Source organism: Phoxinus phoxinus (genome assembly GCF_949152265.1).
Source record: "Phoxinus phoxinus genome assembly, chromosome: 14".
NCBI classification, from domain to species: Eukaryota; Metazoa; Chordata; class Actinopteri; order Cypriniformes; family Leuciscidae; genus Phoxinus; species Phoxinus phoxinus.
Window position 1 is genome coordinate 33,751,406 of NC_136889.1, and position 21,745 is coordinate 33,773,150.

The 21,745-nt window shown below is 38.2% G+C and overlaps 2 protein-coding genes across 6 annotated transcripts in view; one reads left to right on the forward strand and one right to left on the reverse strand.

The window, feature by feature from the left end:
- The first annotated feature begins 1,700 nt into the window (after positions 1-1,700).
- LOC307010516 (uncharacterized protein) lies at positions 1,701-17,526 on the forward strand. Of its 2 annotated transcripts, XM_079635289.1 has the most exons (16): positions 1,701-1,988; positions 2,459-2,529; positions 2,815-2,930; positions 7,013-7,123; positions 7,209-7,348; positions 7,898-7,982; positions 8,089-8,224; positions 9,002-9,195; positions 10,397-10,522; positions 10,614-10,753; positions 10,852-10,936; positions 11,044-11,200; positions 12,351-12,544; positions 12,650-12,803; positions 15,105-15,232; positions 16,988-17,526. In XM_079635289.1, exons 2-16 carry the CDS (start codon positions 2,463-2,465, stop codon positions 17,297-17,299), a joined length of 2,145 nt encoding a protein of 714 aa, XP_079491415.1. In that variant the 5' UTR covers positions 1,701-1,988; positions 2,459-2,462; the 3' UTR covers positions 17,300-17,526. The 2 variants fall into 2 exon arrangements, with proteins under 2 accessions (XP_079491415.1, XP_079491416.1); XM_079635290.1 differs by lacking the exons at positions 15,105-15,232; positions 16,988-17,526 and adding an exon at positions 13,014-13,191.
- Positions 17,527-17,827: 301 nt separating this feature from the next.
- Positions 17,828-21,745, reverse strand: part of LOC307010241 (neurexin-1a-like) — a 152,395-nt gene continuing 148,477 nt past the window's right edge. For 2 of the 4 annotated variants that reach the window (XM_079634756.1, XM_079634753.1), the window contains 2 exons: positions 19,796-19,874; positions 17,828-19,292 (listed from right to left, as the gene is read on the reverse strand). In XM_079634756.1, coding sequence (XP_079490882.1) covers positions 18,994-19,292; positions 19,796-19,874 — 378 coding nt within the window. In that variant the 3' untranslated portion in view covers positions 17,828-18,993. Of the gene's footprint in view, positions 19,293-19,786; positions 19,875-21,745 lie in introns of all 4 variants that reach the window. The other 2 variants (XM_079634755.1, XM_079634754.1) reach the window with 1 other exon arrangement.

Sequence of the window (21,745 nt, forward strand, 5' to 3'; positions counted from 1 at the left end):
CAAAATGTCAATGACGTCATACACGTCGTACGACCAGAGATACTGCTTTACGGCAATCCTTCAGTCACTGTGGTGCTTTCGCGCTCTGCACTTTCTTTTCTCTCGAGGCATCGCCAGCACAGCTGACACAGGTAAACACACGTGCTAGAAGAGTTTCTGCTAGAATACATTCTGTTCCCGCTTCGGATGCCATGATGCCATCAAGCGGTATCTCTGGTCGTAATCAGTCCTTCACTGACCAATCAGTGTTCATTAGCAGAATGCTAGCGTGTTATGGGCAACAACAACTCAACCTGTAAGAAATCGAAAGGACATAAGTACTCGTTCATTCAATTTTCAACCTATAACCCATGTTGAACTTGCCAAACCTACAATCAAATCTGAGATTTCTCAACGGCAATCGGCTGAAAGAGACAAATTTAGCCGTCTAGCCCCATAGACTCCCATTCATCCTGCACTCGGGTGATCGCCCCCAGTGGAACTCTGGTGGAACTACAACCAAAATTCGGTACAATAGGACTTAATAGGGAGTGAACAGGCTCTCCGTAGACGGGCTCTGGTCTATAGTTTGACTCTAAATTGAACATATGTACGGTTACTTTCTGGTTTCTGCTTGGGCATTTACAGTTGTGTTTATATTGTATTTATATTTCAATGCGGTTATCACACTTACCTAATTTGACAATAGGCCTAAACCAGTTTTAGTGATTGCAATAAAGACTTGAATCGAATGGGAACGTTGGAATAAGAAACACGGTTAACATTCACACGCAACATTTTTCCAGCAATTCAAATGTTATTTTTAATGTGATGACCAAACACATTATTTGTTCATCCTTCTGAGATTGTCTCCATTTGTAAAACGGGATGTTTCAAGATGTAGGAAATCCAACATTTGATAGAAAACACTTTTATTTAAAAATAAAAAGACATGAATCACCACTGTAACCAGTAGATGGCGGCAGAGGAGCATTTATTGGCTCATATTAGCTATTTCCTGTAGGATTACTTTCACATGTTATGCTTTTGAATAAATATGAAACATCACTATAAAATCACTATACGTTTAAAAATAAATGTTGTCAAGGTGAAGTATGAAGAACCCTCCCTTTATAATCACTGAAGCTGTCAGTCATGATTTCGGCACTCTTGAGAAAACTCCTATTTTGTTCAATAAATCTAACTAAAGTGCCCAATACATTTTTAATTTACAGTGTTGATGCTTTTTTTCCACGTGAAAGTGTGAAAACTGATGGTCGAATTTAATTTTGCTGAGAAGGAACATGAGGAACGGGTCTTTTTTAATGTCATCTTACATTTGAATAACTAAATGAATGCTAGGCTTGACTATTTAAGTGACTATTCTGATTATAAACTAGTGTTAAACTATATGCTGTTAAGCTTCCTCAGGACATTGAAGATAACGACACACCAACAAGTACATTTCACTGGAAGTTTTCCAGCTGTCTTATATTAAAGAATGGTGTTAATCAAACAGTTGACGGTAGCCATTGACTTCCATAGTAGAAAAACAAATACTATAGAAGTGGCTGCTGTTAACTGTCTGGCTACCAACACTCTTCAATAGATAGCTAGCTGTATAAAATAGGTCTCATCCTGTACACAGACTGAACCACTGCACACTCGCTCACGGCAGGGGGCGGTATACGCATAAAGCTGGTGTGCGACCCGCCATTAAACCCACAGAAGAAGAAGGAGCCGTTCCGTTCTTATGGTTCTTCCTTCACTAAAATACACGATTCCCCCACCGCATTTACCAGTTCATTTACTTTATAGCGCTTAAAATAAAGGTTAGGTGTTTTTTTTTTAACTCCAACCACTGGGTTATACATATTGGGTCACCGCTGGGTTAATTCGACATTGTTGGGTTATTTTTAGTAACAACCCAGCTTTTGGGTTAAATACTGTTCCCGCGGCGACGGTTCGAATTTTACAGTGACAGTCGACAATATACATGAATGTAGAAGGTAAGTCATATCGTTTCATGATGTTTATCTCTTATAATAATATATGTGTACTGAGACGTTACCTTTTGTAAGTTGTAAGTCAGTTTTGTTGTCCTCTATCATAACCGATCACTATCAGTTATATAGCTCGCTAGCAGTAATAGAGTAATCAATAAAAAGTAAAGCGAAACAATTTAGATATGTATTACTTAATTGTTAACAATAATAATACCTGCTTACATGTATGTCGAAGTAGGTCAATAATAAAACCATTAGGCTATAGCATTCCGCCATATTTACTGTATTCCGGACTGCTATTTTTTTCCGTACTGGTGCCACAATTTATATCATGCTTGTAACTGTATTAAATAAATACAGTTAAATAAAGTATTACAGAAGTGGAATAGCCTCTAATTATAGTAATTTTTCTTATAAAACTACGGCTGTTTTTGCATTTATAATGTGTTGTACTAAATGTGTGTATGTTTTAGACAAATGGATTCCTTTGTGAAGGAAAGACTACAAGAGTGGAACCTCTGCCATTTAATTGAAACATTTCAAGGTAAACTAGGCTATTTAAATTAGTGATAAATGGGTCATTGACAAGTAAAGCTTAAAAAATTGTGTTTTAAATGTGCATATTTTTTGAGTCATGAACAATGTGTTTTAAGTTATATAACATTTCATTAAGGTAATTAAGATAACAAAACATAAAATATGTATTATTTAAATGTACTTAAAAATTATTTCAAACCAAATAGGTTTTATAGGATAAAGTGATATAGCTATGTCATGAATTTATCCAATTATACACAACATGTTCTGTGTCTTGTTCATGTTAACACAGAGGAAGGAGTGGACGAGGAGAGCTTCATGCTCCTGGATGACGCCAGCATCGCCGCTCTAATCCCAAGAATTGGTTTCAGGGTTAAATTCAAGAAATATCATTCAGAACTTCTGGGAGTAAGTTTACACTCACTACACAATGGTATGTTTTTTTGATCACATGTTTCAAGTGCAGTCAGTCAGGTTTGGGGGGAAACAAAATTACTTTTTGCACATCCAAATGTGATGACATTAACACGGTTATAAAAATGCAGAACATTACATTGCGTATGGTCATAGAGAAGACACATATGTGACCTGATCCAGCAAAATGAGTCACAGAGATTTGGGTATAAATGGAAAGAAGAGACCATAAGCTTTCAAATTATATCCTAGTCAATGGTTGTAAATATATACACATTTGAATTATGGTCGTCCCTCTTTTTCCAATTGAAAACCTGAGAAAATCACTTTTAAAGTTTTTTTGCCCGTTTTTTTTGTTGATGTCTTTCAAAATCCATTGCATTTAAAGGGATACACTATTTATTTTACAGCTTAATTTGACCAAAGACATTAATATATAACACGACATTTCTCAAATTAATAATATTTAATATTTCTTAAAGATTTAAAGATCTTGAGCTTGTTTACACCGAGCGCTGCGAGTCTGACAGGAGGATGGCTGGACCAATCGCGTGCCGGTCAGTCGAAACGGGGCTTCCCATTGACAAATGATCAGCTTGTGTACATTTCTAAGCTTTTTGATTGGTTCTATACAACGTGTAACACCATATTTGGAGAGCAGAGATCGTGACGCTTCAGGGGATACCCGGGACACGCTCAGAGTTGAGAAAAACAATGTTCATTTCTAGCGAATTTAGTAAACTTTAATAAAATAAAAAGGTCTTTTAAATACCTTTACTCAATTATCTGGACTACGAAACTTTGGGAGATTATTTTTGAATGTCTGTTCTTTGAAATTAGCAACACACACAAAAAATCTATTATTTCATTGTTTTTCCACATAATCGGCCCATATCTTAAACTGGAACGTAACGACTCCCGACTCATTTCGCCAGAGCGGGTCACATATTAAAACTTGATATGATACAACAGGTAATTTGCACAATCAACATATTCCAACACAGTCACCCATAAATTACTTGGTGAAGCAAACCGCTACTTTGATCACTGATATTGTAAATTAGGGTTGTGCCGATAGACGATAGTATCGTGTATCGACGATAGTCAGTGATATTGCCGATGGCAGATGCCTTTGACGATATCAATACGATAATGGGCTTGTTTTCTTATTAATGTATTAAATTTTTTTTATTATTATTATTATAATAAAAATAGTATTGTTATTAAATTAATATTAGGAACTACAATTAATTTGCCTTGCCTAAATTTAACGACATCACCATCATAGCCTAACACTTGCGACATCACCATCACGCGCGTATGATGACTCCAAGATTTATTTATTTTTAAAACAGACACACAAAAAACTACATCCACATTAAAATTGAATTGCAAGATGATCCATTCACAAATTGTCACAAGTGCTTGTTTTAACGGACGCATCATTCTTATACAGATCCAAGATGAAAACGGCATTGTTGTTCGTCAGTAGGCCTATTGTTTCCATAGCACATTATGGTTACACATTTGTTAGTTAACAAAACATTTAATAACATTAATAACACTAAAAACAATACAATTACAAAATATTAATAATAATAATAATATCACTAAAATAGCCGGCGGCCTAATAACATAGATCACGAACACAGCACAACTCTTTAAACACTTGTTTAACAATAAATATTCTTCAAATTTTTTCACTGTCATTAATGTAGGTCCACAAGAGAAATATTAAGGCAGTAAATTAAGATAGTTGCTATACCGTTATATCCATAGGCCTAGTCGTCTCGAGAGGAGAATGTGGCGTTGACAGATGCCAGCGAATGAGCGCGTTTACAAGCACATTTAACCTGATTATAATGAATAAACTGACAATCCATGTGCTCATATAAACGCATTAACTGTTTTCCTTTATTGGAGTCAAGTCAGAAGTTTTAGTATAAACCGATCGACTCTGTTTGCCCTTAACTCTGATTTCTCCCGGCATTTAAAACACATTAACCCGCGTATGTTGAAGAGCATCCAGACAGAGAGAGCACTGGTAGGAGGACATAATCCCAAACTCCGATCTTTCCTGATCCAAGAAATTATTAAAACGTGTTGTAATCTCCTGCAGAAATAGCCTGCAGTCAGAATGCTGCATCATGAGAGGATGTGTGTACGTACATTTCCCGCTGACATTTTGAAATACTCTGAGTCAGATACAAAAATGATTTGATCTTTTTTTATCTCACTATACCGGGAAATAACCTGATTTAGCCTATTAATAAACACTCCACCTTTACCAGCAAAATAGAAAAAGATTATCATATATAAAACGAAGTAATAAAACAAGCAAATTAATAAGTAAAAAAGCAAGTTAATAATCAAATAAGTAAGCCCCGCCCCCTCACGATAATATCGTGTATCGCCGATCTCACAGGCTGACGATAGGACGATATGAAAATGGAGCATATCGCCCAACACTATTGTAAATGTCCATGACAATAGCTCTTTTGCATCGACTTGCTCTCTCAGATCATCCTAATGTCACTACCATCAACAATCGATTGGAAAGAGTTGAGTCTGAACTACTAAAAAAACAGGGTTTTTCATTTAGTCAGAGACTTTGCAGTTTCATGCATTTCATAATCGAGCGTTTGGATGCGTTTACTGGCAGCGAGAGACAGATGGCAGTCCAGGACAGCTTTCAGCATGTCCATCGCAGCCTGTTCTTAAAAATAAATGCTTGAATAATACTAGTGCTCTCGAATGTCCAGCCACCGTGTCATAATTACTCTCCATTCTGCGTATCCTGTATGGCACCACATGATGCTGTGCTCACAGCTGTTGACAGGCAGGTTATTTAAGAAGGAAACTGAGATGTGTTGTCGTTCCTGACCAAGTTTTGGAAGCACTTCACTGCAAAAAATGCTTCTTAGTCTTACTTAGTATTTTTGTCTGGTTTCCAGTCCAAATAACTAACAATTCTTAAGTCAAGATGCATTTACTAGATGAGTAAGATGACAGATATGATATTAAGTCTTGTTTTCTGGGGAAATAAATAAAAATTAAGTGATTTGATGCTTAAAAAAAGCAAAATTATCTGCCAATGGGGTCAGAAAAATAATCTCTTTTCTGTTTGAATTAATTAAGATTATTTTTCTTAACACATTGGCAGATAATTTTGCTTTTTTTAAGCATCAAATCACTTAATTTTGTTTAATTTCCCCGATAAAACAGGACATAATATAATATGTAATTTTACTCTTCTAGTAAATGCATCTTGATTTAAGAATTTTGAGATATTTGAACTGGAAATCAGACAAAAATAGTACCAGTAAGTAAGAAAAGCATTTATTGCAGTGTAGGATGTCTGTCAGGGAACTTAATGTTTTTCACCCATTACATTAGGGGTGGGCAATATGATCAAAATCTTATATCAAAAACTTTATAATGATCACAATTTTCAAATATAATTAAACAAACGAATATTAGCCTGAAAAAACCTCAGCTTACTGAAGACAAGTAAAGACTGATAAAGAAAGAGCAAAGAGTACAAACTACAACAGAACATATTAGACGCATGAAGAGACATACCTGACAAACTTCAAGAACTAGAAATGCTACTTAAAAAGTAGTAGGCTAATCAAATGTATAAAAAAACTGCGTAGTCTTTACTGTGTAAATATACATTTATTCTTCTTATTAAAGTTACTAAAGTGATTCAGACAAGAGCAGCGAGACATTTTCTCTCTTTTTATTAACATTAATAAACGATTTCACGGATCCATTATACTCGTGTGTTTTCTTTCTCAAGTGTTTACGTTCACTTAAGACATAAATTAATGTTTACTTGCAAATACATGGTCACTTTGACACATAAAGTATGTGTGTTTAACCGTTCAAGCCAATTTGGCGGCAAAAAGCACTTTAACGTTTTTAAATCCTCTGTTTTTAAACCGCAATGCTTAAAAACGCATGCAAACGATAAGCTTTCATGATGACTGTGACACGTTCTGCATAACTGCACAATCTTCTTCATTTATAGCTGATAATGTCTGATTTTTACTTTCTTTCCCCCTTTCAAACAGTCTCTGGGCCACAGCTCTGTCAACAGCCAATCACCTGTGAGGAACGACCCACCAACCCCAGCACAGATAATACTGGAAAGCTGCCAAACAAGAACAAGCAACTCAACCTTTGTAATAGCACGTCTTTTGATACACTTGAACTTGAACTGTTATTTTATTATGTTTAATAACTAATTGAATGTTGTTCTTTTCACAGGATATACGAGAGATACTGAGCAATTCTGGAGGATCAGCGTTAATCTCCTCTTTAGACAGAGACCGGCACCTAAGCCTCAAGGAGCGATGTCAGATGGTGCGCTTGTTGGTTTCTCATTTGATGGAAAGGTTTGGGGAAAAGTGAGTAGAGGTATTATTAAAGGGAACCTATTATGCCACTTTTCACAAGATGTAAAATAAGTCTCTGATGTCCCTAGAGTGTGTGTGTGAAGTTTTAGCTCAAAATACCCAACAGATAATTACGGCATGTTTAAATTGTCACTTTTTGGTGCTCCGAAAAACAAGACGGAAAAATTAGAAAATTAGAGTGAATTAGAAAAATCAGGGCGGGTCTGTGTTAAAATGGCAGTGTCTGTCAACACTTGTGGGCGGGGCCGGTGTGACGTCACTACAACCACAGGCCCCGCCCACGAGTATTGACAGACACTGGCTGAGCACAGGTCGTTGGGAGACACTGCTTATGATTCATGGTGATTAATAAAAAAGGAGTGAGTGGATTTTTATCACTATTGGGTGGTTGTGTACACACACTGCCAACACACATTTATGTCCAGACAGCATGAAAAGTGAATTTTGCGTAATAGGTCCCTTTTAAATGATAAAATCACTTGACCATGAATTAATAAACTGGCCTATATGAACATTTCATATGCTTGTTTCTTTCTATAGCCCAACAGCTGAGATCAAAAAGGAGATGGCTTTGGCAATAACGGCCCAGTTTCCTTGTCTGAAAAGCAATGAGGGATACGGATATGTAAGTTCTGCTGACACATTCTGATTAAAAGATAATCAAGGGCTGATAAAGGAATTAGTCCCCACTTTATTGTGACCGTGAGTTATTTATATACGTTTTGTTGCAGGAGGTGTGGTATACACCTTGTCGTTATCGTCACCCTGCAACCGGGTATCTAGAAGAAAGACTCCGCAACGTGAGGAAGCGTCTAAGGAAACAGCCATCCCAGAATTCATCTTCCCAAACCAGTTTTCCACTGCCAGGTGCGAACTAGGGATGGGTGATTGTGTGTGTGTGTGTGTGTGTGTGTGTGTGTTAGGGATGTTAACCGATGACCGTTTGACTGATGGTGCACCGTTTCAACGTTAACCGATCAAAGTTGTCGGTAGTCGGTAAAAAAAAGAAAAAGTGATGTCTAAATTAGTCTATTATAGACCGTGGACTAAACGCTACTACAGTTAGCATCTCATTCCAAGATCTTTTTGTGTGAAGTGAACAAATCCCTCACACTCAATTTTTCATAACTCGCCTGTTTGTACTCAATAAACCAATAAAAACATTTGGCGCGAGGTCACAGTGTTTGGGTTCGCGCGATCACAAGGTTTGGGAAAAGTAAAGGCTACAGGCTAACACACTCGAGGTTAGAGCCAGGGCAGACGACGACTCGGACTCGACAAAGGTGGACTCGGACCCAACACTACTATCTCCAGATGCTGCCACCTTCATCAGGCAAAGTTAACAGGTTGCCTCATTAATGTTTGCAGGTTCCATATTAGCATTGGGTTTAAATCCAGAATATTGCCAAATAGGCACTTTTACATTTAGCTTTGAAACCAAATCTTCCGCTATCGTCTTGTCAATCAGCTCGCCTCTCTCTCTTGTCACAATAAATGAAATCTGACTCCTGCTGCTGATCTGTGATCATTCTGCTCTTTTTTTTTTTTTTTTTGTTATCTTGCATTAATAAGCCTTCACTATATTTCCTGTTTGTGGTCGCCAGATGTTCATGATTTTATTTTAATGTGTTTTAACTTCAATAGAGTCAGAGTTGTCTTCGACTGACATTCACACAATGCTTGAGTGGCTGAAGAACAATAGAGGCCCTCACAGTCAAGTCATGGAGTTCGTGGGACAAACAGCACCTCATCGAGCTGCATGGATTCGATCCTCTGGACCAGAAACCATAGAAGAAATCAATGGAGAATATCCAAAACTTAACGAATTTCCTGGAATGGTGAGTATATGTACAGGATATGAAGGACGATAATGCATTAAGAGCTTGCTAAAGTACTGGGGAGCTAAACCATTTAGTGCTTTGTAAGTAATTAGCAAGTTTTCAAAATGTATACAGTGTTTAATTGGGAGCCAATGCAGTGTTGACAGAACCAGGCTAATATGGTCATACTTCCTGGTTCTGGTAAGAACTCGAGCTGCTGCGTTTTGGACCAGCTGGAGTTTGTTTATTATGCGTACAGGGCAACCACCCAAAAGAGCATTACAATAATCTAGTCATGAATGCATGAACTAACTTTTCTGAATTTGTCACTAAAGCAAATGTCGTATTTTTAAGATGGAAGAATGAGGTTTTACAGATGCTAGAAATGTTGCTTTCAAATGAAAGATTGGTATCAAAGAGCACACCCAGGTTCCTAACCGACGACGAAGACTTGACAGAGCAGCCATCAAGTATTAGACTATATTCTTGGGTATTACATGCAGAGGTTTTCGGTCCAATCATTAGAAACTCAGTTTTTTCAGAATTAAGTAGCTGGAAATTACTAGTCATCCTATTTTTTTATATCAGCAGCTAGTTTTGTGAATTGGTAAGTTTTGTTGGGGCACGAAGAAATATAGAGCTGAGTATCATCACCATAACAGTGAAAGCTAATGCCATGCTTCCTAATGATATCTCCCAAGGCTAGCATGTACAGCAACGGTCCTAGTACTGAGCCTTGAGGTACTCCATACTGAACTTGTGATCGATATGATATGATATGATATGATATTATAGGTAGCTTGGAAGATTTTCTCCTTTGCAGTGAGGTTTATATCCCATCTTGGGTCAAGGTTAATGGACAGTATAAAGGCTGGACTTATATATATATATATATATACATGGGATGACTGTTTTTATGCTCTGCACTACAGATAGAGATACTCAGATTTGTTGTATTGAAAAAACAATTTGTTTCAGTCATTACTTTGCCTACAGTATGTTGTTCTTCCTGACCAGGTTTTTTAAGCACTTAGTGTCAGTGAACTGTATGTTCTCACACATTAGACACTATGGGTAGAGTAGGGTAAGAAAATACAGATGTTTGAGAATAGGAAAGGGTGAGACTAATTCTGCACAGCTGCACTGAAGAATCTTCATTACAGCTACACATCGTTGTCATTGCATTGCTGATAACGTCTGATATTTTTATTTTTAACAGTCTCTGGGCAATGGCTCTGTCAACAATCAATCATGTCCCAGTCAATCACCTGTGAGGAATGACCCACCAACCCCAGCACAGATAATACTGGAAAGCTGCCAAACAAGAACAAGCAATTCAACTTTTGTAATAGCACATCTTTTGATACACTTGAACCTACATTTTGGTAATTGTTTTATTATATTTCAGAACAAATTGAATGTTCTTGTTGTCACAGGATATACGAGAAATACTGAGCAATTCTGGAGGATCAGCGTTAATCTCCTCTTTAGACAGAGACCGGCACCTAAGCCTCAAGGAGCGACGTCACATGGTGCGGTTGTTGGTTTCTCATTTAATGAAGAGGTTTGGGGAAACGTGAGTAGAACTATTAAATGATAAAATCACTTGACCAGTGGAGATGAATTAATAAACTTGTCTATATGAACATTTCATATGCTTGTTTCTTTCTATAGCCCAACAGCTGAGATCAAAAAGGAGATGGCTTTGGCAATAACGGCCCAGTTTCCTTGTCTGAAAAGCAATGAGGGATACGGATATGTAAGTTCTGCTGACACATTCTGATTTAAAGTTAATCAAGGGCTGATAAAGAGAATTAGTCCCCACTTTATTATGACCGTGAGTTATTTATATGCGTTTTGTGGCAGGAGGTGTGGTATACACCTTGTCGTTATCGTCACCCTGCAACCGGGTATCTAGAAGAAAGACTTCGCAACGTGAGGAAGCGTCTGAGAGGCCAGAGACAGCACAGCAATCCACAGCCATCCCAGAATTCCTCTCCCCGACCCAGTTTTCCACTGCCAGGTTCGTGCTAGGGTTGGGTGTTTATATGCAAAGGGGTTTAGTGTGCAGAGAGAATGCTGTACGTTAGTTTAGACAATTTGCAGTTTTCAAATATCATTCATGGTCGTGTTTTTATAATAGATTAAAATTGTTTTAATATATAGATATCATTTTAACCTCAAGATGGAAAGTAATTGTCTGTTTTTTGGTTTAGAATGTAATGTTTATGTTTTAACCTTTTTTGCACATAGTGTATATAGCATAGCCTAATAGATGCAGTCACTATATACACATATTGCCAAAAGCTTTAGGACATCTGCCTTTACATGCACATTAACTTTAATGACATCCCATTCTAAATCAGTAGGGTTTACTATGGAGTTCAAACCCTTTGCAGCTCTAATAGCTTCAACTCTTCTGTGAAGCCTTTCCTCAAGGTCTAGGACTGTGTTTATGGGACTTTTTGACCATTCTTCTAGAAGTGAACCACTTTACACCACTGCATCCTACGCTTTACACCACTGCATCCCACTCTTTACACCACTGCATCCCACGCTTTACACCACTGCATCCCACTCTTTACACCACTGCATCCCACTCTTTACACCACTGCATCCCACGCTTTACACCACTGCATCCCACGCTTTACACCACTGCATCCCACGCTTTACACCACTGCATCCCACGCTTTACACCACTGCATCCCACGCTTTACACCACTGCATCCCACGCTTTACACCACTGCATCCCACGCTTTACACCACTGCATCCCACGCTTTACACCACTGCATCCCACGCTTTACACCACTGCACCCCACGCTTTACACCACTGCATCCCACGCTTTACACCACTGCATCCCACGCTTTACACCACTGCATCCCACGCTTTACACCACTGCATCCCACGCTTTACACCACTGCATCCCACTCTTTACACCACTGCACCCCACGCTTTACACCACTGCATCCCACGCTTCTCCTACTAGTTTCCCACTTCAGAGTACAAATGAAACTCCATAACATGCTGATAATTTGAATCAGGTGTGTTTCTTTAGAGAGACAAAATGCTATGCTGGGTGAACTCCATAACTAGGTTTGGCAAACACTGAGGTAGTGTTTTTTGTTTTATATAGTTGTCTTTTCTCATTTTCATGTGTTTTAACTTCAATAGAGTCACAGTTATCTTCGACTGTCATCCAATCAATGATTGAGTGGCTGAAGAACAATAGAAGCCCTCACAGTCAAGTCATGGAGTTCATGAGACATACAGCACCTCATCGAGCTGCATGGATTCGATCACTTGGAACAAAAACCATAGAAGAAATCAATGAAGAATTTCCCAGACTTCACGACTCTCCTGGAATGGTGAGTACAATTTTCTGAAGGTTTTTTTTTAGCCTGTAAACAAAAATGCTTCATCTAATTATATTATTACGTGCAATCTAGCATTATTATTGTTTTTTTATCTAGATATTACAGGACTTTGAAATTGTATTCCCTGACCATGCTGACCGCCTTTATGAGTTTTGGGCTCCTGTCTTCACTGACCGGATTTTACTCTTCACAAAAAAAGAACCCAAGGCTTCTGACGTCCTTCCAGAAAATCTGGAAGCACTGCCAATAGGTAGGACATCCTATTAAAATCAAACACAGAATACCATGTTTACTATAGCTCTCTAAAATGCATTGCTCTGATTGGTTGACTGAGTGTTTGAATTTTCAGTAACTGCACAAGAAGTTAGGGTTACAGGAGTAGTTCAGTTCAGAATTAAAATGTCCTGATAGTTTACTCAACCCCGTATCATCCAAGATGTTCACGTCTGTCTGTCTTCAGTGGAACAGAAATGCAGGTTTGTGAGGAACACACTCCAGATGTTCTCCATATAGTGTCTTCAATGGTCCAGCGGGTCGAAGGTCCAGATGTGAGTTTCAGCTTCAAAGTCTCTCACGATCCAGCCGAGGAATAAGAGTCTCCTCTAGACAAACCAGCCGACATTTTATAACAATATGGAGAAAAATCCTGGAATGTTTTCCTCAAAAACCTTAATTTCTTTTTGACTGAAGAAAGAAAGACATGATTATCTGTTGGATGATGTGGGGGTGAGTAAACTATCAGGAAATTAATTCTGAAGTGAACTAACCCTTTAAATGCTCCTCAGACAGCACCATAATGTCGACCCACATCTGGGCCGTGTGAAATCCATGTGTACCAAATGTGGGCCGGATCTGGGACGATACCATGTTCCTGTCTGTTGTCCATTTTTGAAGTGATTTAAATATAATTTCAAGCAATTTAAAATCATCATGGTGAACAGTGCACAGCTGAAGGAAATAATCCATTATTTATCGAATTTAATATATCTGACAAATGTACTTATCAGGCAGATAACAATGACATTAATCAATATCGTGCATCCCCAATATATGGCTTATCAAACAAGAAACAAAGTAGGTTGGGACTTGATTTTATCCACTGGTTGTTGATTGTACTGTAAAAAGAGGGTGCTCCATACTAGGATGGAGGCACATCTGTACATGCTAGAAGGCATTGCAATAGTCTAGCCTGGATAAAAGAGGAACTTGGACAAGGAGTTGTGTAGATCCAATAGGAAGGGCTTGACCTTTTAAATGTTGTACAAGGTAAATCTGCACGATCGGGCAGTTCTAGCAATGTAGTCTGAAGCTAAACTGATCGTCAGACATAACTCCACGATTCCTAACTTGAAGGCGTGATAGTTGGTGAAGTGTTAATGTTCACTGGAACCACGCACACAAGTTGTTTGTCATCAGCGTAGCAGTGATAAGAAAAGCCATGTGCCTGAATGACAGATCCTAGTGATGCGTGTAGATGGAGAAGAGGAGTGGTCCCAGCACTGAGCCCTGAGGCACTCCAGTAGTTAGTTGGTGTTAGTTGAACACTGTGTGACACCGACTACCGCAGCAAGCCTAAATGCCCTGATATTCTCGCAGCAAAGGTCTTTTTCCTTCTTCGTTTAGGGGTAAAACGAAGTTTGAAATGCGTCACCAGAGATATACTGTTATTGAACATCTGACATTGCCCACATTGCTGAGAGTGGTGTTTAGATGAATATGTAAATATGCGCTTTACTCTCATGAACAAAATAAACGCACAACAAAATGGAGAAACTAGCAAGCATTTTAATAAAGCATAAGAAAAGCATCTGATCATAGTGTAAGGGTGTTTACAGTCAATGACCCAGAACCAGATATGATTAGTCAGAATTATAATAAATGAAATAAACTATAAACGGGACGTCGTCTCAAAACATCAAGATAATATGTCTAATAATGGTCCCTTAAACTATAGACTTCAATGACCTTAGTACCAACAAAACATCTTTCCAGATTTCATTTCTGGAAGCCGGGCTAAACGAGCAAGCACTGTTCCTGCATTCAGATATCCAATGCAGACATTAGAGGATACAGGAAAACAACATTTCAGTAATCACATGGTAACTTTTATAACAATCTCACAAGCCTAGAGAAGTCATTCAACTCATTTGATATTTAGAATGAAAAATATTGATTTGTACCTTGATAATAATCGCTCATTAGATATACTTTGAAGCAGCAGTTTATTCCAAAATCCACCGCTTCAAAAAACCTCACGTAATCGCCACGGGCCAATGGGAGTTCACAGGGGTTTACCAGTTGGAGCGAACGTTTCCGGAAAGTTTAATATGTTTAATGTTTTCCCACATTAAGACCAATAACCTGAATTAAGAAAATTAATGGGGTCAAATCTATTTTGATTTCATTTGGACTTCAACAGAGGTCTGACTAACTTTTTTTATTGTTTTATTGTTTAGGCTGTTTCTACGTGTGTATGAAAGAAGGTTGTAGAGATGACAACTGTAAGCTTAACTTTTTTCTGATGTTTGCTCTGTAAACTTGTCGTTCAAAGATGTCCGTGGAGAAATTGCCTTAAATTGCCTTCCTGTCATCCTGCCATCATCGCCATATCGCACAAATGAGAAAATTGTGCGTCCGACATATGCGGAAATGAAGCGCAGCTTCATTGACATTCAACCTGTGAGTAAAAGCAACACTGCAAAATCAGCTGTATTAAATTACACTGGATCCACATGGGTCCATTCCTCCTCTTTCCAACAGGGATTGTGCTTGTTAACAGCAGGTGTCATGACTTATATTCAGTCATCACTTTTAGGGGCTGTTTACACTAGGGGGCCAACCGATTATCGGCGCCGATATTAAGCAGTTTTGTGGTTATCGGTATCGGCTATATTCAAAACCGATTTGCAGATAAAATAATTTTATTTTGAAATGCGCTATATTTGGCTCTGACACAGCCACCTCTGTCGGAACTCACCACTCTGTAGACTAGACCAATGTCCCCGCCCATCGGATTTGTTGGGAGTCACGAAACCGACCAATCAACGCGGAAAGCTGAAGGGCAAGGCACTGAAAGTGTTGCACTCTCACACTGAAAGCACTGCTGACTGGAGCTGCTTCACTGATCACGCATCAGTCTCTCAAAGTTAAGGCAGCAGCAGACTTTGCTGAAGTTGCAATAATTAACTACACTGAAGTGGCAAAACACCTCAATATAATAGTCCTGTGATTTCGGAATCGCGGAATCCAGTCATAAAAACGGAATTTACTGTATAAAGCAGAATGTCACGGAATTTGTCAACTTTTTAATGAATTAAAAAGCAGGTCAGTACAAATCAAATCGAATTTCAAACCGCAAAAAGACTATTTAAATAGGAATCCTGCGTGTCTCTAAATGAATGGTGCAGACGCGTGATTTCATTTACCACACACACACACACACACACTGGAGCACGCGTGTTCCTTGCGCTGTTTTGAGCCTCAGCCGCATCATAATGAGGACATGATTGCGTAAACATCATATCCAGAGCCGCTTTGAGTCACTTCATGAGCTTTTTTTTAACGCTTCAACTGAGAAAAGCTATCGTCATATCATAAGCACATAGAAACTCACAGATCTCCTCGGCAACCCGTCAAAATAAAAGTTCGTTTTTTCATAGGGCCCTAAATTGTAATTTTTGTTAAACTGTAAATACATTTTATAAGTTTGATGATTTCAATTAATTAGAAATGCTTTTTGATTACTAAAATGTAATTTAACCATTAAAATAGAGTCTTTAAGTTTTACAAAATGTTTACAGGATGCGGCACCCAGCATCATATAAAATAAATAACATTAATTATTATTATTAATGTTATTATTAACAGTTCTCAGATTTAAAGATATGTTTAAAAGCATTTAAAGAAAGTATTTGTCAAAACTCTTTGATATTCTTAATTTTGACATTAATTCAAAATTTGACACCATAGGCTATTTATCGGTTCAAAATATCGGTTATCGGCCTACTTGATCTGTAATGATCGGTATCGGCCCCTGAAAATCACATATCGGTCGACCCCTAGGTTGCACGACACTGTTTTCAACTAAAAACATAAAAATGTTATGCGTTTTGGCCGTTCGTTTACATGACAACGTCTTTTTTGGTTCCTGAAAACACAAACTTTTGAAAACGGTCTCCGTGTAAACAACAAAAAAGTGAATGGGGATCGTTTTGACAATGGTGTTGTCTGCACGCGAATAAACTCAATGGAAAAACTACTCCTTTTGTAAGCATATAGTTGTCGTGTAAACCTACCTTTGAGTGAACATTTGATTTAATTCTACAGCACTGCTTCAGTGTAATTTAACACTGCTGACTGTGCTTCGATTCATTTGTAAACATGTATTGTATCCATGGAATATTATGTCAACTGAACTTTATCTCTTCTTGTAAGATTGGAACTGATATGGTTCAGTACCTGGACAGCGAGACGAGCCCGGATCCACATGTGCTGGTGCTCGGGGACAAAGGGAACTTCTCCGAAGTGTTTGTCATTTTCAACGGGGAGGCGATTGAACAGGAGACCTTAGTTCAAGCTGTGGATCTATGTTTCAAAGTGTTTTATGTCTATGCCATAAACTATCCAAAGCCCTCCGCTCCCATTTGGGAGTTTTTGCAGCATGCCATCTTTAAGATTCCTGGAGGAGTGCCTTCGACTCACTGCTGCCTCCTTAAAAACTTTGTTTTCACTGTTACTGATCATTAGTAGTCCAGTAGTCAACAGATGCATTTGTAGTTTTATCACTATGTGTTTATAAGCCAACGCATATCTTTTGAAGTATAGAATGAAGAACTTGTGAATAACTAAAAAAGAATTTAGGGAATTCTGTATTTATCTTTAAACATTAAATTCTTCATCTTCTAAAATTAATTTCTACTTATCTTCAATGTTGAAGATAAAAATCTTTATGAAAATCACATTTGTATGAGGAGAAAAAAATATAATAAAAAACTACTACAAAATGATTATTTTCTGAAACAGAAGTTATCTTTATAAATACTGGGACATATTGTATTCTAAGGATGTTATAGTGCTAAAAGAAACATCTTTTAATACTGTTAGTGTTAATGGTCAAATATAGTGTATATTACAAATATTTAACATGCATAAACAAATAAATAAATCGGTCATTAAATGTAATCCATATTAACAATATTAAAACTGTTGGCTGAACATCTACATTTACCCAAGATGGTCAAGACACATTTATAAATCACTTTCAAGGAAATTATTAACTTTGGGTAATATTTTATTTGCTTGATTAACTTTTCAAAACCATTTTAATACATACATTTTGAAAGTCTCAGAAATAAAATAAAATACTGTATAAAAAATACTACAGGTCTAAAAAGTCAAATGAATTTAACGGTTCGTGTGTTCAGTTCAAAATCAGTTTTCCTGTCTCTTCTGAAAGTAGGAAATGAGACACACACACACACAATGTAATCATAAATCAAATTGTCACGTGTTTCTGAGGGTGTGTGTGTGCAAATAAACGTGTCTATAGGCTGAGAATAATTCAGGTTGGGGAGTATATTGGTAGTGATATATCTTTGGGTGGATGTGACTTCATTGCTTTTCATGTCTTTCAGAGAACCTTCTAAAACATGAACGTGCGCACACACACACACACACACACACACACAAAGATCACTTTTCAACAATCATTTAGAACACAATTTGTGGGTAACAGGAAAAAAAAACAGCAAATAAAAAAAAATGCTATCATTGATCTGGTCTATAAACTCGTCTATATCTATATATGACATTCAACATTCTTCCGTAGTCTTTTCTGCCGAGGAGTAGATAAAGTTAGCATTCTTTATAAAACACATTGGTCAGTCCAGAAAAGCGCACGTGAAACACATTAAATAAGATGTTGCATCCATGTTCACTGAGATGTCCATGCTCGCCACAGATAATGTGCAGCGGCGTGATCTTCCATCAAGTGGAGACACTGAGAGACTTCCTTCTCGTTCTCTCGTTCTTCACTGATGCTTGAGGAAGTGTTCCAGCTTTTTCATCATTGCAAAGTTCCCAGAAACACAAACGGGCCAAAAAAAAAGACAATTTGTCAGTTCATTACTTGCTCTTCATTCCCCTTCTTGCATTTGTTTAAAGAAAAAGAAACCCTGTGAGCTCATTTACACAGTAGCATCGAGATGGGTTTGGTCATCTCTCCATCACTTATGGGTCAGTGTGGGTTTTTAATCAGCTGGACACGTGTCAATCATCCTGTTCTTTCATCCATTCCAATGTGAAGAAATGATTAAATATTGAAGATTTCCTTCGCTGCATCACGGGTTAAGATATGAGTGTTTTCCACAGGTTCTGTTATCGTGCTTGTTTGACTGTTGTGCTAGAACTTAGAAGAGAACGAAGGTCCAGGAATAACAGAATCACACATAATACTCCTTGTTTTTCTTGCTCTTGCTGACACAGCTGGTGTCGTCCAGTGGTTTCTCCTTCACGATTGACCCGTTGGACTGGGCCGAGTTGCAGATGTAGTTGCGGCTCTCGTCCACATGGTACGATCCCTCGTCGCGGTTGCGGTATTTGAACATGGCGTAGAGAAGGATGAGGATGCAGAGAGCGGCGGCGACCACGATGCCGACCACCATGCCGGTGGTGCTGCTGTTCTCGTGGAAGACCTCGGCCTGACCCGGATAGCTCTTCAGCACCGGGCCTGTGGGGCTAGCTGGAGACACAAGAACACAGAGGGTCAGTGTATCCGACAGCAATGACCAACGGCCATTTTGAAAGAAAAGAGACGAGCGAACTCTTCCTTTTCCCAATGACTCGAATTCCATATTTGTTTAGCAGCAAAATGAAATTCAGGAAAGTCTGGCAGTCTTGTAGTATCTCCACGTATTCAGCCTCGAGGTCAAGCTCCCTCTACTAACCTTCACTCCCCAGCAACAGTAATATTGCTATATTAATAAAAAAAACGCTTCTTTTTGGAGGTTGGCATCAACACAAACTCAGTGTGCACTGCTCTTCTCATCTTCCTCTGTCCTATAGCCCTTCTGACAAATAAACTGTTAGCATTTTTTGGCTTTCATCGCTGGCCTGTTGGTTGTATTCACCCTGTGACTGGGACGTCTGCTAATTTCGATTGCTTTGTATGTCTGGAACATGTGAAGAATCGACAATAAAGCTGACTTTGACTTTGATAATGAAGAGAAGACGAACCTAACCCACCTGAGCTCGGCTCGCACGGGTCGATGTCCTCGTCGTCGCTCGGGCACTCGGCAGACGCCACCAACAAATCATCAGTCGCCTGGGAAATAAACAGGAAAGAGAGGCTGAATTAAAAAAGAAGAGTCAGTCCCTCATTGCCAGATCTAACGCTGCATTACACACCAAACCAGCGGTGAACCTCAGACCGCATCACTGATCCTGGAGTGCACTGAGACTGTGTCTAGTTTTGAAGGAACAACAACGCGTGTTCAGTGACCGCCGGAGAGAAGCAAACACTAAACGGCTTATTACAAAACATAAATCAGAAGCCACTGCACAAATCAGCCTTGTCCATGTCAAAAGATGAAACTTATTCATTTCTTCAGAGTTAAATTTTAAATAATAGATATCACCATGAAACTTCCTCAGTTGATTACTTACACAAGTATATAAAAAAAAAATGTAGTACAAGTTTTTGAAATTTGTATGTTTAATTATGCAAATTAGGCATTATCTCATTAAATATGCTCAATTTTGCATATATTTTCAGGAGATAGATCTGAACATATGATAAAGCCAGGTGCAAAATTCTTTTTTCATTTTGATTACACACAAGATGAAAGAAGATGTTCAGAGGGATTTCAGGATATATGCTTTCATTACCTAGGAAATCTAAATATACTGTCCATAGCCTTAAAAAATAAATTAGCAATTCTACAGATTGTAAATAAAAGTTTAGATACAGGTATTTTTCCTAATATGCATAAACAGGCTTTTGTGCAACCCGTGTTAAAAAAACCAAAACAAATTTAGATCCAACTGACAAATCATTTTAGACCAGTCTCGCATCTCTCATTATGTCTGAAATTTTAGAAAAAGTGGTGCTCAATCAATTACAGGTTTATTTAGAACAGAATAAGATTAGTGAAATTTACCAGTCGGGTTTTAAGAGGCTTCATTCTACAGAGACTGCCCTTGTAAAAGTGTTCAATGACCTATTGATGACAGTGGATTCTGGTGATTCAGCAGTGTTAGTATTATTAGATCTAACCGCAGCCTTTGACACAATAGATCACGCGGTGTTGCTGTCGCGGCTAGAGGAATATGTAGGGATTCAGAGGAAGGCCCTATATTGGTTCAGGTCATACCTGACTGAAAGAAGCATGACAGTGAAATTCGTCCAGTATACATCAAGTTCTACACCACTGATATGCGGTGTGCCACAAGGCTCTATCCTGGCCCCAACACTTTTTTCACTTTACATGCTGCCGTTGGGAGATATTTTTAGGAGGTATGACATTGCATTTCACTGCTATGCAGATGACTTGCAAATATACTTGCCATTAACAAACGGAAGCCTGGAGTCTCTAATGTCCTGCCTGTCTGAACTTAAATCATGGTTGGCCACTAACTTTCTATATCTTAATGAAAATAAGACTGAGATTGTAGTATGCGGGTCCAGAAGAACAAGGGGCTCAGCAGGGTTAAATTTCAGCCCACTTTCAATACATGTTAAAGAACGTGTAAAAAACTTGGGCGTATACATTGATAGCTCTCTAAAGCTAAATGCACAGATAAACCATGTGGTGAAGACAAGTTTCTTTCACTTGAGAAACTTGGCTAAGATGAAATCGTGTTTGACGTATAAGAGCCTTGAAATTGCTATTCATGCCCTTATATCGTCAAGACTTGATTATTGTAACTCTTTATATAAGGGTATTAGTCAAGCTTCCATTCTACGACTGCAAAATGTCCAAAATGCGGCAGCGAGATTATTATTGAATATTAAAAAACGAGAACACATCACTCCATCTTTGATCGCTCTACACTGGCTTTCTTGTACAATATAGAATTGATTTTAAACTTCTTTTATTGGTGTATAAATCACTCCATGACCTTACACCGACATATTTATCATCTCTGTTAATGGAGTATCAATCAGGAAGAACCTTGAGATCATCAACTCAAAAG

What these genes read in the sequence shown, in the direction of transcription:
- LOC307010516 (XM_079635289.1), top strand. Translation starts at nt 2,463, where the DNA reads ATGGATTCCTTTGTGAAGGAAAGACTACAAGAGTGGAACCTCTGCCAT. An exon ending in GAACAAGCAACTCAACCTTT is followed by an intron (nt 7,124 to 7,208) that starts GTAATAGCACGT and finishes TTCTTTTCACAG; the next exon opens with GATATACGAGAGATACTGAG. An exon ending in GCAATGAGGGATACGGATAT is followed by an intron (nt 10,937 to 11,043) that starts GTAAGTTCTGCT and finishes GTTTTGTGGCAG; the next exon opens with GAGGTGTGGTATACACCTTG.